This window comes from Anser anser, assembly GCF_964211835.1.
Source record: "Anser anser genome assembly, chromosome: 2".
NCBI classification, from domain to species: domain Eukaryota; kingdom Metazoa; phylum Chordata; class Aves; order Anseriformes; family Anatidae; genus Anser; species Anser anser.
The window spans coordinates 90581045-90597967 of record NC_139721.1 but is presented as its reverse complement, the minus strand read 5'-3'; the positions used below and the strand labels follow the sequence as shown (position 1 = coordinate 90597967).

Here is a 16923-nt window from a genome sequence, read left to right as displayed (position 1 = left end):
ATAAAAGCTTTCCTCTGTCATCAGACAATGTGTGTCCCAGAAGTGTAATCCCCAGGGCATCAACTCCACCCCAACATTACAAAAAAAAAAAAAAAAAAATCAAGACATTTACTGAAATCAGAACCCTTCTCTGTGCTGGCACAGGGAGTTCTGAAACCATAGGCAGCAGGAAAAGATGGTTGATGCATGACGATGACACCTCTCCCAAAACGTCTGTCAGCCTCAGCAGCCTAAGCAGCTGCCAAGAGAAAAGGTGGGCTGTCTCTGTATGGCACCTCTGCTCCAACACAAGTGGGTCAGTTATGAGCAGAGCTCTGCCAACTCCTCCCTGAGGTGCTGGGGCACCTTACCACATGGACCAGTAATGCTGAGCCACACCACAAACAACTGCTAGCACAGTCTTTCGCACAGAGAGGTTTGGATTTGAACACACACAATTAATCTTGCAAATACTCATTCGATCAGCTTACAAAAAACTGTCTCATACTACCCTTAAGAGCAACAGAGCCCCATGTTGCAAAAGGAACTCCAGCACAAAATCATGGCTTTGGTCTGCTTAGGTATGCCTGCCTGATTGCTTCACAAGGGCACTGGGCAGTGAGGACAGCTGCCTTCCCAATCATGAAACTCCATTTTCAGTACGATAATATCAAAGGTGATGCAAGCGCAGAGAGGCAGCAAGGGCACAATGTCTGCACGGTTACCTGCAGGTGAGGTGACAGCCTGCAGAGGATCACTTAAGTTGTACATCCCCCACAGTGTAAGGCAGGGGAGTAAGACCCCAGCAACAAATCCATGTGAGTCTAATAACAGGCTGATTCTGCACACGTGAAAGATTAAACTCATTCTTTCCTATTAAAAAAACATGGCATATTTTCTGTTCAAATAATTACACCACCTTGTTAGTGAAACCACCCTCATGGTTAATACTGTATGTATATAAATAGAAGATTTAATTATAAAAGATGGTGACTAATTAACCAACAACAAGCCAGCCCATTCCCCAAGCCAAAGCTGATTTTATTTGCCTTTCTTCATTTTTGCAGTCTTTTCTTTCCGCTTCTTCACATGCTTTGGAATTTTGTTTTTTCTCTTCTCTCTTTGGGCTTCTTTGACCATCTTTTTCCTTTCCTATAAAGAATTAAAACACCATTCATTTAAAGCCAGTAGGAATGACATATTTTGAGCAGGCCTGTCAATCTTTAAATTAATTAACACATCACATCAAATACGCTGTTATCAAGAAGAAAAAATAATCTGTGGGAGTGAGGAGAAGAAAGAAAAAAGGAAGTGTATCAGTCTGCAGCTCCAGCCCCGGGCTAATGACAATACAAAATTCAAACTAGTTAAAACCTGAGTTTCACGCAACCTTTGAAGAAAGACAACAAGAAGTATGCAACTCATGTGATTTATAGCAAATATTATACAATAATAAGTCTGATCTAAATTTTCTGTTACCCATAGGGCTACTGTAGTATGTGTTTTTAAACACCACACAAAAATACTGATCCAGTAACTGTTGTAACAGGGGCTAGGCCACTGCAACACACTATAATTTCTGACAGTGCAGAGACTATGCTCAACTAGAAAAAAAAAAATCAGCATAACAGAAGACAGGGAGAAGGAAAGCAATCACCACTGATCAATCATTCAACCTACCAATACACTTGTGGGATACCAAAAAGTTCACCTTACTCGCACAATAATAAGTCCAAATGAAAACCTGTCCGTAAGGATGAGAAGTGACCAAGACATCCCTGTTTCATGTCTGAAAGGCAGTAGCTCTACATTTCCAGATAGGTACAAAAAGCTTGTAGTAGAACAATGCAGTTTCATTCAATGGACTTGGAACCTACTACATTATCTTTTCTAAAAGGGAAAAAAATCCAAAAAACTAACAAGCAATACCCCACACCTCAAACCCCCTAAACCTAGCAAGTTTCATCCTTCTTTTGCATAGAACCTAAATGGCTGCCAACAGGCTCTCACACATGGTCGATGCTCTGTAGAAGAGCCTCACAAGAACAGAGCATACTTGTTCTGCAGTTTGGAAAACAAAACCTGTTTGGAAAAAATATATTCCCCTTGTATGCCTGCTGTAAGTTTCTTGCCCACAGCAAAGCTAGACAGTCTGTGCCAATGGGATTAGAAAAGCCACTGTAGTACACACACCATCACCAAATCCCCAGTTGGACAGATCAAGAGGTCCCAATTCGCCGGGCAGAAGGTGGTCAGTCAGGAGCAACACTGACCTGCACACCAAGGCCTACAAGCACAGCCAGAGGGACTGAAGATCCACCCAGGCTGCACTAAGTTCTGCTTTGCATGGCCTTAGAGCTCCCTACAGAGATCACTCTTCTAGCTTTGTCTAGGCTAGAGAGCACTATGTCATGAAGTTCCTCTACACAAAAACACCATTAATAAAACATCTGTAATGAAATTACTTTCTATTCTCTTTCCAAATTCTCTTTCTCATTCTCTTTCCAAAACAGAAAAAGTCTACAGCTTGTTTCAGACAAGAAGTAGGAAGAACCACTCAGAACTACGTTTGGATTTTTTTCCTGTCATTTGGGCAGATGTAGGAAAATGAGCAGTTCCTGGCCAGCTGACCTTTTTATCCATGGTAACTTCAGCAGGAAGATCTTTGGGATGCCGAAATTCTTTACAACCTGAATCAGAGTCCTCTGAACTGCTGTCTTCATAATCAGAGCCTGTTTCTGACTCATCTGCCTTCTCAAGAAGTGCAGGAATCTGTAAAAGATACATGAAGAGGGAATTCATCTCAAACCCAAACTCAGTAGCCTAGCAACGAAATAGACGATTTAAAAAAATCTCCTACAAAGAAACCCTCAAGCAAGCTTGTGTCATCTCCTCTACTTACAGCCACCATTGAGTCTCAACAAGAAGAGCGAAAAAGAGGTTGATCCAAACTAAGAACAGGAAATCTACAATATACAGCATAGGATCTTTTAGGTTACGGCTCACAGCACAGATGTATTGGCACTCCCAAACTGATTTCCCTAAGTTAAACTGCAATTTCCTAACATAGATGAAAGCCAATTTTTAATTATACTTGGATCATACCAAAATCTACCTTAGGGGCACTGTATATAGGCTTTAGAGCAAGTACAAGCATCTACACTGCAAAACACGCTTATTCTTAAACAACACTGGAGACTGTGCCACAGCCTGATCTCTTCCCATATTTGTAATTCCATTTTAAAAAGTCTACACCACTGCCAAGTAATGGGCAGAAACAAACGCCCTGCAGACAAGAAGCTTCTTCCATTGTCACAAGCTTCAAGACGAGGTGTTCTCTGTACTCCCTATGCACACTTTTATGAAAACGGCTAAAATGAAGGATTTCAAAAAAGGCCTTCTCACCTTCTGAACACCAGACAAATCCTTCTTCAGCCCTGTCACAGTCTGGTAGAGAATCTACACCCAGAGACACAGAAACAAAATGTTACCAAAATGCAAGTCTTAAATCTTTGCACACAGAAAAGATGAGTATCTCATAAAAGATGGTAATTTTAGCATCAATACTAACCAAAGAATTTTAAATACAACACTAAATTCAGTATTCCATGCCTTGGTAACAAGGCTTCCATTTTTGTTTGTTGCTACCAGTTTTTACTAGGAAAAATTCCTATTTCCTCCCCTTTTTTTTCTGTAGCACCTCTACATTATCTACTCACATTATCTTGCTGAACACTCAATGCCATATCCTCTTCTTTCAGTTTCATCATTATATCCACATCTCTCTCATAGTTTTTAACATCGGTCAATGTGCGAGGTATGTAAGCCTTCTTAAACACCTACCAAAGAGAAAGGAAACACACATACTCATTTACATATAGTTTCATGATGTTCTTCCATCCTAATTACATACCCTTCAGAGAACAACCATGAGGGATTTCATGGCTCAGAGAAACTAAAAATGAACATAGCAGTCACACTACCATTTGTATTGCAGAGTTTTTTGTTTGTTTTTTTTTTTTTTTTTCCTGGAGCAGGCTCTAAATACACAACCTACAGGTTGTTGATAGCTCATCACTAATAAGGCTCCTACATTACTATCACTACTAGCAGCCAACTTAGGGACTTCACCAGTCTCTCCAACTTCCTCTTTACTGATTTGAATTTTTTATTCTGAAGTTTTCATTGTTATGTTTACAATGTCTTCAGGGGACAACTCCATTAAAACAAGCTCTTACAACTTAAACTCTATATATAAAAATTCCTCTTCAACCTACACTCCAACTCAAAAAGGGTTTCACAGTACTGTACTGGTGCAGAAACCTTACTGCAGTATCAACAACATACTTAAAATTTATCAGGCAATCTTTTTGAGACAATCCTCCAGAAAAATTAAGTCTCTACCAGATCAGACAGAAGTATTTTACTTCTCTTTTCCACGGTATCAGCTCAATCCCAGAAACATATTCAGTACACTTTATGATCCTAAGTACTAGACTAAGAGCTGCATGGACAGCAGAGACCCTGTCTCCACAGAACTTGCTCTTAATCAGCTCTATTTTTTCACGAGGGAAGTTACACAAACTAGCCTGAGGTAATGCGAGAAGTGAGAGGGGTAAAAACTTAACTTCGATGCTACTTAACCACTTTACATTCTCTAACTGGACAGTACCTTCATGTAAGACAAGGAATAATTTGTTTGCAAAAGATGGACTTGCAACAAGAAAAATAGCATTTGACTCTGTAATTCAAAAGGATTTGTATGCTCAAGATATCTTTGGAAACAAAAATCGTTCATTGGTCAAGCTTGAGCCAGCAGCAATCACTAAAACCTACAGCAGTCACTAAAACCTACAGCTCCAAGAGAAAAAGAAAAGTCTTTGATGAATTTATTTTTATCCAAATAAAACTTCTTCCAAGGATAAACACTGGGTGAACTAGTACAAATAGGTTCTCATACAAATTCTGCACCATTTTTTTGTTGTTGTTCCTGGTTTTTTATTATTAATTTAACTCTTCTGTAACAGAGAGATAAGATCGAAAAACCAAATAAAGACTGTTTTATCTTTGCATCAAGCCTTCCCAGACCACTAGAAGTTTTCATTATGCAACAGAACAGACTTGAGGTGGTTCTTCTTACATGCAAAAGCAAGGGAGAGAAACAGTATGTGGAAGACTGAATGAATGAGACAGGGAACAAAGGCACATGGGCAATTTCATTAATGCATCCATCTGAATATCATCTGTATTCTCCTATTTCTAGATCACCAGTACAAAAAAATACTGGCACAATTAGAACTCCACTCTTTTATCATTGTTGTTGTTAACTGAAGCGGAACTGAAGATACATCAAGGGACCTAGCTACAAGCAAACATACTGGTTTAAGTAATTGAGTATTTGCCATTTAACACCTGATCAATGTCACTTGCTTTTACACACGGCATCCTTCAATACTTCACTTCTCAACTAGTTCAGAACACAGCAATATCACTATGTTTTATTTATCAACTGTGCATTTTGCCAAATAGAACAGTTTTCATTGTTCAGAAGAGGAAAGGTTAATTTTAATTTCATAGCAGAAACAAAAATCCTCACTTACTTCCTCATCCACTTTATCTTGACTGGATCTTTCCTCCTCTGTTCTTTTTGATGCTATTTCCATTGCCTGAAGAAATATAAAGCAATACAAAGGTATCACTCTTTAGAATCGCATCATTTAATCCAACTAACCATTCCCATCTGTATTTCTCCCTGTACTCCCCACTCTCACTCACAAAACGCTCCAGCCCTCCTTATGGCAATGCCTTGAGCGACCCCTAACGGTAACCAGCGTTTCTGCAAAGCACAAGTACAGATCTGCTTTAAGAACAGGCATGCTCACTGTTACTTCTAGACCAAATTATAGCAGGTCTAGCTTTACTGTAATATGTAACAGTGCAAGGGCACTACAGTGAGCAAAGCCCAGTCTTGGAATCTGCTGTTTTCACCGTCACACACAGAGTAAGCCAGAGAAACACAAGGAAGTGAAAGCCATAAAGCACAGCTCTACTTCTCTCAACTTCCAGTATGACTGAAAGCACACAGCATCTGGAAATCCCCATGCCATAGTATCTGGACAACACTCAGCCTCATGGTCTTGACTAGGAACATGGCCAGGAACAATATCTCATATGTCCACTCTGATCATGACGTATGTGGGCCCTTCCTCATTTACCAGCCCCCCCCCCCCCCTTTTTTTTTTTTAAATTTCCCTCCTCCTTTTTCAATAAACATTTGACTGGGAGCAGAGGACTGACAGCTACAGACAAAATGCATGGGTGCTGCCAGCGACACCAAGCATTTTACCTCCTCCTAGAATAAGGATGTCCTACTAGCCATGATATTTGGCTAATGAGACTGCATACTTTGGAGTAATACTGCTCTAAGTCACTCCCTTCCTCCCTCAGCCCGCCCTACTGAAGTCTGCAGGGTTAAGTCTTAAATTAATTCCCAACTCCATTCTCCGTGTCAGCATGGGTATATTTCTGCAGAACTAAGTAATCTTTTCTTTCCTTTTCAAAAAGGAAACAAAAGATTTAAAGCATCCTGGTTTTCATGTAAATAGCACCTCAGACAGATGTTTGAGTTTTCATGCTTAGGCTTTTTCAGAAAACATAAAATAAAGATGTGTTCATCCTGTAACAGTATAAATGGAAAAGACCCGTATGCATTTTTGAAGGAATGGCATAATGCAATGTAATGTACCAGTCCACTTCAACAGCAAGATGTAGAGCAAACAAGATGGAGTTTGAACTAGATCTGAGTTTATTGTTCAAATCTACCTACATAAGCAACAAGGCCATGCAATCTTACCTTTGACAGATAGTCATCAAGGTTCTCACTTGTGATAGAAGGATCAGTAATAAACTCAAACAGCTCCCTCACAGTCATCACCGCAACATTGTGCTTTCGGAAAAAGCCTATCAGGAATCAAGGGCAGAGACAAAAGACCTTAAATAATGATGTACAACATATGCAGCTGTGATGTTAAGTGACAACTGCAGCAACATAACAGCTCTGATGACTTAGGATAGCAGCATATATTGTACTGGCTTTAGATATCAGATGACCCTTGGGGACCTGAAATAAAATTGTTCATCTTCCCAGTGCAACAAATACTGAAAAAAGAATAGAACTGAATAAATGTAAGTCAAATCAACTTCAGCAGGAGCCATACTGAATGGAGCAGAGGCTACGGAGGACAAAGTAAACAATTTAAGACAGGTGTAATATTTGCAACGGTTGAGATGAAAAATCTTTTCAAAAAATAAGGAGTGCAGATCTTAAACTTTTGCCAAACTGAAGTATCTACTGAAACAGTGCAGCCTAGTTATGATCCACTGAAATGGAAAGAAACACGGGACACACTAACATATCAGAATTTTCCCCTCTTACTATACTCAGAATTGGTTTCTTGACTCAAGTATAACTGATTTTGGAGGTTGTGCTTCTGTATGGGAAAACAGCAGTGAAACACACAAAGGACTGCTTAGTAAGTGTTTCCCTGCTAATGTTCTCATAAGATATCTCACCCATGAGAAATCAACCATAGAAAAAACAAAAAAAATAGTTTGGAGGCAGCACTCTGTGCCCATGGAGCCACAAATCTTTGCAATGCTCACAGCTAAGGCAGAGCATAAAGTAAGGCATTTCTTACAGTTTTTGTAGGAGGACTACACAGCAGTGGCAGAAAACAAAGCAGAAAAAAAAATCAGAAAACACTGCAAGTCACTGAGGCACTGGCATTTAGATAGGGCAAGCCATAACACATGAAAAAAAAAAAAAAAAGAACAAGGTTGCAAATATCTGAGCCAGAAGGGATCAATCAGAAATCCATGAACAGAAAAGGAATAAGGAACAACAAACATACTGGGTATCAAACACAGCATCAAAATGTATATATTTTTTTCCACAAACTTTCAGAAGTCTCTGTAAAATTTGAAAAATCATTTGGAAAAGAAAAGGGAGGGGTTGGAAAGCAGCCTGCACCAACACATTTTTTGTTCTCAGGGAGAAACGCAGCCTAACAGAAAACATTTGTCTGTTGCATAACATACGCACTCACTCATGAAGACTGAATTTTTAAGAGAAAAATACTGTAAAGGTATCCTGTTTTAGCAAAATACTATGACAAGTCTACAATCTCTAATAAATTACTCTATACCTTGATCTTCTAAGTGGACCTATATAAATAAATACAAGGAACTCTGTGACACACAATAACTTCTTGCAAATTAAAGAATTCCAGATGTGGATTACACTCACAGAAGGACAGATCGGTCTGTCTGCACAGTCCTTCAAGTAAGGAAAGTTAAGGCTGGGGGAGGCGCTGCTGCAGACTGGGACTCTGACCTCTACCTTCTATTGTAAATCTGATATTCAGACAGGTGACTCATTTCATCCAGATGATTTCTAGCAAAATAGGCTACACTGTCTTCTGAACTCAGCACAGAACACAGTTCCCCAAGGAACCTAGGAGAACCTAGGAAAGGGAGCATTTAACTGGTTTGACAGCCTCTACAGCCAGAGTCATAACTCAAAGACAATTCACCTTTCTGAAAAAGACATCTATACAAACAAGAGTGCAGCCCACTCACCATTAACATTGGCACAGTCCTTTCGCAGAAACTCCAGTGCATGTGGATGGTCATGCTCCACTGCCTGAGACACGTCAATGATGTGCACATCCCCGCTGTGGTACCTGGGGACAAACACACCAAGTCGCATGACTCCACCAATGTTACACAGGAGATTATTGAAGGGCAGGGGACAAAGCATGCTTCAAACTTAAGAACCCACAAACAAACTTAACGTATTTCTCTAGAATACATCTCACATATTAGAGCCAGAGTGGGTTTTTTTTGGTGAACCCTTTCACTCCTTTATCCAACATGTACTATTAAACTCTAAAGGAATAGCTCCTCAAGAACACACAAAACTGTCTTAGGGGTAAGGAGAGAAAAAAAAAAAAGTATGTATCTGTATGTCCCTCACTAATGCTTTCACTAGTTGATAATTTGTTGTTCTGGTGTTATTATTTTTTAAACATAGATCTCAGATCTACGTTAAAATCTACATAATTAATTAGATAAATTGAGAAACAGTCACAAAAAGGACCCACCCACCCTTAAAGGTAGATTATTACACTCAAATTTATACACAGCAGTTGCCAGCACATACATTTCAAATGTCACAATTCAGAACAAAGTTTAAAAACATACAGCATATTAAATTCACTGAGATCTGCATGAACAAGTCTGGCATCTTGGTACATTCTTCTCATGTACTGGATGATTTGCAGGTACAGCTCCCGGACTTTCAAGTCAGATAACTGAGCATTCTTCAGCAGAGGAGCAGGCCTTAAAGTTACAACACAAATAATAGAAAGTGAATACTTTTTTCCTTCTTCATAACTTCTGTAAATGCTTTAACTGCTATACCCAATCCTTCAACTCAGTGCATCTAAAAAGTCAGCATGAGCAGCTAAGTGCATGGAGCCAGCATGTAAGGCAGGAAAGCTTGTGTTATGTTGACAAAGTTACTGTAGCTGTTTCCAAAAAGAACTAAGAAGTTGGGACAGGTTACATTAACATTTGTACTACAAACTAATGAACTACAAATACTATTAGGAAGCCTTTCTAGCCATACTCTCGTTAAGTCATTTTCTGGATTCATTTTGCACACAGCTGATGTTTTGGAATCATGCAGACTGTCTGCAGCAGTAGCTGGCAAACATCTGGGTATTCTACGGGTCACATACACAGGTAGGAATAACAAGTTAATTACAGAGGCCTAAAGTAATAGGTAAATGGTAGGTAAATACAGAGGGTTTGTTTGTTTTTAATAAACCTTTGTGGAAAGCTACTAATAAAGAGAATCATTTTGATTTTCTACAGATACATACCTATCACCTTTACCAATAAAGCCCATGACAAGCACATGACTTCTTAGCATAATTGGCTCTGGGCAAGGTATCTGGGCTGTATTCAACCTGTAACACGGGAAGAAAACCACAAAAAACTAAATACAGAATAACTCTACTATATGCATTGCAAGAGTGCCTACAGGAGCTCTGTTGCTTTAAACTTCACACACAGTAAGAGCTCCTCTGCTCAGGCGACTCATGCTTGTGAAGAACAACTAGGAAACAAATGCAAAAAAAACAGTCATTCTGCTCTGACCCTTCTCAAAATGTTCCTGTATCAGACAAAGAATCTTTGCATAATTTTAGGTTAATGCTAGATTAACTTATACAGCACAGTGTACTGTTACTCAGTAGCAGCTATTTCCAGCCTTTCCTCGCTTTTCAATCAAATCAGAGAGTTCAGACGCTGAAGAGCTTAGAGTATGAACAGCCAGACAAAGGAGTATCTTGATTGTTTTTCTCCCTCTTCCCTCTGACAAGGAAGCATAAGACACTTCTGAATATTCCAGAGACCATAAAAGGCAGTAACAGCCACAGTCTAGCAATAGAAGAGTATATCCTGTAACTTTTCAGTTACCTTTGCATGCTGAAATAAAAACTGGAAGAATCACCTTATTAAATTCCTCATTTCTTTTTCAGCCCATGTCTTCACCATTTTTCTTGGGTTGCCTTTGCAATATCCATGACGAAATCTTAAAAAAATACATAGACAAGGGGAATTCTTCAGCCAATCAACATCATATCAACACTGGTCATTTTACCACCTTTCAAACAACCCCTCTTCCCCAGTAAAACCAAGCAGAACTCCAACTCACCTGAATTCCCCACTCACATACTTATCCCGATCCTTGAACATCAGAATAGATGTTTTGTATATCTTTATTGCTCTATTCTCTCCATTCGAAGTACTGGCATGATATACGTTGGCCTATTGGATTAATAAGGGAAGAAGAAAAAGAACTCTGAATTGACCCAACCTTCTCTCCTCTTTCTGACAGCCTGGAAAACATCCCCACCTCAGCCCCTTTGTGGCACTCAGATGAATTAGTGAAATTGCACATAATGGCAATCTCTTTTTCTACCAGAGACAGCTTGCAGTAAGTACCTAAGACTGAGTAAATGTGTGAAGACGCACACAAGACAGAACCAACAACACACAAAATTCCACACCATTCATATTTTGAGACTGAAACAAGCCCTTGTGTGAAGGCTTAACTTGAGCCTATACATCATTTACGTCCTAAAGCATGGCCTAAATATATAGTGCTGGCACCACTACACCAGGCAGAAGCATGCCTTTAATCAGAATCCAAGGACCTGGAAGAAAACCAGATCAGCCTAGGGACAAGGCATTCTAAAAATGATTTATTAATTTACTTGGAAAACTGTAGTCTGGTCTGCATATAACTTGATAATAGCAGTGCACAAATATGCTAGTTTTGCAAAAGCAATCAAAGCTCAATAATATTTTAAACAGAATTTTGTTACACCATTAGATATTCCCATCCCTGGAGAGATGCTGAACTGATCTGATCCACATGCAATAGCCTTGCACGAAGAAAGAATTACCTGGATTTGTATGTTTTTCAGGCACTGTTTTATACTGTATATACGTATACGTTCTGCAGAAGTTTCACATAGAAAGTATTAAGAATAGAATTAATTAAATTAATGACAAATTTACAATTAAGTATTCTGAGAAATCCTTCGTACTTGGGGATCACAGTAACTTGCATTTTATCTTAAAATAACTTCCTACTAATCAAGTAACACATACAAAGAATAGTACTAAAACCAAACGTTTCAATATATCTTGAGTACCATAAGCTTCCACCTAGCTTGCTGAGAAAAAGACTGTCATGTTGTCGTTTGTAACAGAACTTACTTCTTTCCCTGTGCTGATGCAGCCATTGATTTCTGATATGACACCTCTTGTTAGCATCTTAAACAGAATCATTCGAGTCCTTGGATCCAACACCTCAAGTTCAATACAGAACAGTCAGCACAATTGCTCTCTATGAAGAGAATACAACTTACTACTACAGTCTGTTTATAGTACTATATTACAGGACTAACAGCATCAGATTATTCTTGAGGATCAAACAATAATTCAAACAACAGCCACACAGAATTTGCCATAATTCTGTAATGATGCTTCACATCCTTTAAAAAAGAAAAAGAAAAAAAACAAGTATATGTCCTTGAGATGGATCTAAAACAGACATAAGAGAATTATTTCCTACCCACAGTTGCGTTAGATGTTAAAATACGGTTTCCCTTAATTTATAGCTTTCGTAAGTGAAACCGAGCAGCTACATGGTCAAGGGCCAGTAATATTTCAGCCTTGCTTAAGAAAAAAAATAAAAACAAAGCATTTTTTGTTTGTTTCTTGGAATTTAATAAAAGTTTTAAATGAATTTCTGTATTGTATATACCATCAAATTACAACACTATGCACAAAACTGAGCTCCAAAACGTTTACAAGTACAAACTTCAAAAAAGAAATGAAAGGTTTCTTTAGAATAACAAGGCAAACAGAATTCCAAGGCAAAACTCTTGTTCCTATAGTAGCTGCTTTACCACTGATTTCAAGATTCCAGATCATTTATTCTGGTCAAAAGAGAAATTTGATGCATTAAGTACTTACTTGTTCTACTGTTGCTCTGTCTGACTTATCTTTGACTCGGTACCTAGCAAAAGTGAAAATAAAGCGATATAATCCCACACATGGGCTCAATACTTTGACAGAGTAAAACATGCCTTTCTGTTTCAAAGAGAAGATGACAGCCTCAAAACATAAGTTCATACATACAAAGGCAGAAGGCTTCTCCTGCAGGCAGGAAAAAACAAAACCAAACCAAGCCCACAAGCATCAGTGCCCTTCACTATTATGGTTATCTTCTTGCCTCCACTGCAGAGACAGGAGCATCAAAACATTGGAATTATTTAGGAAACTGATCCAGAAATCAAGAGGTTTAAGGCCAAAATGCAAACTGCATGCCATCTATTTACAGATCTTTTTTTCCTTAATAAATTCATTCAAAATTCAGGATCAAACTAAGAATAATAATATGAACTCAGAAGAGTTCTTATGTCAATGAAAACAGAGCCAGGCATGATACTCACATGTCTGCTTCCTTCTGTCTAGACTTTTCTGTGACTCTGTTTATAACGGAGTCATCAAAATTCAGCTTATCTGAAAAACATGTAAGACGATATGGAGAAGGGAAAAAAAAAATTAATGTCCTACGTTCAGTATCATCTCTGCAATTGTGCTTGCCAGCAAATATGCCACAACACAACATTCAAACACCAATGGATCTCTGATTGGGTACATAAAGCATAGAAGCTTATCTAAGAGTTTAGTTACACATCACAGTTAACCTAGCTCTCCATTCTGTCTACATTTCAAAGTAGGATTATAAAATAACAACAACTAAGATGGTCCCACAAACTTTGAGGTGCAATGCCAACCTGAATTAATGCCTTTTGGATAATATCTTACATTAAATTCATCTGCCCTTTTCTTACCACAATCTAATGCCATTTTTCTAAACAGAGCAAGCAATAACCTCCAGGATTCTGTCACCCTGGTGGATTCAAAGTGGTGCTTGATTAATTGTTAAATATGAAAGAGGTGTTGTGTCTGGACACATATACCAAGACCACTCTTTACTCTTTTCAGCCTACATTTTAGAACCACCTTGTTATGAAGGAAAATGCAACTGTTTACTGTCCCATTAAAAAAAAATTAAAAAATCACGACTACAACTCACCCTAGCAGGCTAAGCAGAGCAGCTATTTCCATCACACGGCAAACAAGAAGCTACAAAGGCTAGGACAGCAGCCTCTTTACTTGTCACACAAACTCTACCCCTGTGAGATAACTGTTGCATAAAGTACCATACTAATACTACAGGGAACAGCAATCATCTAAAAACATTTAGCTGTGGTAGCAGCTTTGAGAACAAACAATGGCATTGTAACAGAGAGCTGATATTCTCCCACAATCCAAACAGTTCGCTCCTACAGATAAGCTGTGGAAGAAACACTTCATCTGACCTGGAGTAGTAAAGGGAAAAAGAATCCTCTAGGTCTCAAAGGGCACAGACAACAGTATGACAGCCAGTTAACGAAGACTAAAGGCAAATCCTTTTTAATCTGTCTGGAAATGGTTAACTGCCACTCCAGTAAATTCTGGCTTAAAGCAAGCAGAACCAGTCTGAGAACATCACAGAGTGCACTGCATCTGCTTTTACAAAAAAGAAAAAATTTCTATAAACAAGACAAATATACTCACCCAAATTAATTTTATGTTCAAATTTCCTCAAAGCCTTGTCTGTAGGGGTTGACATTTTTGCTAAACAGTAACTAGGGTTCTGTCTATTTGCCTGAAACAAACGATTTGTTAACGTAAGTTGCCTTCTCTTAACAGCCTTTTGAAATACACACTGTATCATACGGAAAGTCAGCTCAGATGCCTGTGTCTATAGCTATAAACAGAAAAACAGAGCAAAGAAATGGATTGACATCAGATTTTCTTTAACTCAAGACATGAGAGTAAAAGTGACACACCAGCTATATTCCAAGAAGTGCCAAATTTCAGGGTTATATTTAGTCAGAAAACTGAGCTGCAAGTCTCTCGTATTAACACTTTTTCATCTTTAAAAGAAAGGGGAATAGCAGACAGAAACAAGGACAAAAATGAGAAGGTAGCAAGCAGAAAACTTTCAAACATGGTGCCTTTTCTTACAGGTACCCTTCTCTGAAGATAATACCTGAACACTGTTCCACCAACATTAGACAGCACAAAGCGCTAACAAAAGGCGAGAATAAATCTCAGAAGTGCCAAGTCAGACACGATAGACCGTGATCCGTACCACCCTCCTCTCAACTATTCTGTTCTGCTGGTATCAATATATAAAAAAAAATATTTTAAACCTCTGCTGTCCAAGCTGAGGATAAAGGATGCTGGTTCTTACATTGTGCGCTTTTCATTCTGCACAACGCCGAAGTTTCTAAACCAACAGCATACACTCTAAATCTATCCACTTCCAGCACTTCTCCTCACCTCCTGTATGTTCTTTTACCTCCTGTGCTATTAGTCTGTACTGGGTCTGTCTGGGATGGAGTTAAACTTTCACCACAATAGCCCGTCCAGCACTGTGCCCTGCACTTGTACCTAGAAACATATCGATACCACATGAGTGTTTTGGCTATTGCTGAGCAGCACAGGCACAGCATCAAGGCTGCCTCTCCAACTCCCCCCAAAATACCAGCAGGCTGGGATAGTCAAGAAGAAGGGAGGGGACACTGCCAGGATAGTGACGTAAACCAAGCAAAGGGATAGCCCATACTGTAAGACCTCATACTCATAAAAAGCTGGGGGGAGAGAAGGGGGACTCCTGTTACAAAACTGTTTTGTCTTCTCAAGCAACCACCATGCTTAGTGAGGCCCTGCTTTCCAAGCAGTGTCTGAACATTGCTTCCTGATGGGAAGTAAAGATCTTTTTTTCTCTCTTTCCTTCCAAATGACATTTGCCTTTTCCTTTCATTTAAATGCTCTTGTCTCAAACCCTCAGGATTGCTGTCCTCCCCCACGAGCCTGTCCTGCTGACAGGGAGTGAGAGAGTGGCTGCATGGTACCTAGCTGCCCCTAAATGTTGAACCAAAACATGGTCCAAAACAAAAACCATTTCATCCTGGGCATGTTGAGCAGGTACTGTCTTAAAATTCAGTGGTAAGAATGGGGAAGATGCTCAAAATCACAAAAAACAAATTCCAGAAACAAACAAACAAAAAAGCAACATCGCTAAAGACTGGGACAGACAAAGAGAAGGTTGAGAAAGCTAAGGAACAGAAGGAAAACTGCAGAGACAAGAGGCATCTAGCAACCGGGTTTGAGACAAGGAAGTCAAGCAGAGGCCTGGCTACAAACAGCACAGGAATAGACTCAAAGAAAGGGGATCCTCTCAAGGTAAGTTTTCCATTTGAATTTATGCTCAACATAATGTTAACATTGAACAAAGCCTCCAAATTAGTCCCATCTGCTCTTGGGTACCTTTGGTGCTTAGAAAATAGCCTTCAACGTACCTGTGGATTGCATCCAGCAGCAGTACTGTGGCACTTCATGAGTCTTCCCATCTCATCATCCCAGTCCCAGTCATCATCACCCTCCTCTTCATCATCGTTATCATCGTCACCGTCTCCTTCCTCAGCATTGACTTCTTCGTGCAAGCGTGACTGGCAATTCTCAGCGACTCCATCTTCCACGCGTGTTTCTGTGTCCTGAGTAAGTTCACTTCAAACAAATACATGCTCATGTAAGTGATCCTTATAGTCGTAAAAAAATTTAATATGTTTATCCCAAGAAAAAATTTTGCAAGGTTAGCGCTCCATGAGATGCTTGTCACCTCACTTGTCTTTAAGTACATAAATATAAGGATGCCACTGTTTTTAAAGGATAGACAGCATTTAAACCATCTCCATCACATCAGTGCTGCCTTCTGCCTTGCTCTGTGGGGACACATACCGAGATCCCTCTGCAACTCCAAACACATAGCACCCTAGAGCTACCTCCTCCAGCAAAGTGCTTTGCTTTCTGCCACAGCTGGCTCCCCTCTGACAAGACACCACTCAAACCTCCACTGGGGACCAGCAGGCAGTGGAAAAAAAATTCAGGCCTCGAGAAGAACTTGGGGGAAAAAAGAAATATTTTGGATTTGCTCGGGTCGCGCTCGAGAAAGCACATGCCGGCTGCCCTCGGACAGCTTCACCCGAGGCAGCACAACCACGCTCTCCCCCAAGTTTTTGTGTGTTTCTTCCCCCTCCGCCCCCCCCGCAGCCCGTACCCGTCGGAGCACTCGGCGTCGTCAAACTGCCCCGGTACGGGCGCGCTGAGGACGGCCGCCTGGCACAACATGGCGGGGGGCACCCGCAGCCACCAACAGCCAGCGACCGCCGCGGGGCTGGCGCGGGG

The 16923-nt window shown here is 39.8% G+C and overlaps 1 protein-coding gene across 2 annotated transcripts in view; it reads right to left on the bottom strand.

The window, feature by feature from the left end:
* Positions 1-999: 999 nt before the first annotated feature.
* Positions 1000-16923, bottom strand: part of RIOK1 (RIO kinase 1) — a 15990-nt gene continuing 66 nt past the window's right edge. The window contains exons 1-17 of one of the 2 annotated variants that reach the window (XM_083826205.1): positions 16796-16923; positions 16038-16245; positions 14245-14335; positions 13071-13140; positions 12592-12634; positions 11830-11922; positions 10760-10872; positions 10556-10636; positions 9924-10010; positions 9241-9378; positions 8617-8720; positions 6833-6939; positions 5580-5645; positions 3699-3818; positions 3385-3438; positions 2611-2751; positions 1000-1131 (exon numbers count right to left, since the gene is read on the bottom strand). The exon at positions 16796-16923 is cut by the window's right edge and continues 66 nt beyond it. In XM_083826205.1, coding sequence (XP_083682331.1) covers positions 1021-1131; positions 2611-2751; positions 3385-3438; positions 3699-3818; positions 5580-5645; positions 6833-6939; positions 8617-8720; positions 9241-9378; positions 9924-10010; positions 10556-10636; positions 10760-10872; positions 11830-11922; positions 12592-12634; positions 13071-13140; positions 14245-14335; positions 16038-16245; positions 16796-16866 — 1698 coding nt within the window. In that variant the 5' untranslated portion in view covers positions 16867-16923 and the 3' untranslated portion in view covers positions 1000-1020. Of the gene's footprint in view, positions 1132-2610; positions 2752-3384; positions 3439-3698; positions 3819-5579; positions 5646-6832; positions 6940-8616; positions 8721-9240; positions 9379-9923; positions 10011-10555; positions 10637-10759; positions 10873-11829; positions 11923-12591; positions 12635-13070; positions 13141-14244; positions 14438-16037; positions 16246-16795 lie in introns of those variants that run through there. The other variant, XM_083826204.1, reaches the window with a different exon arrangement.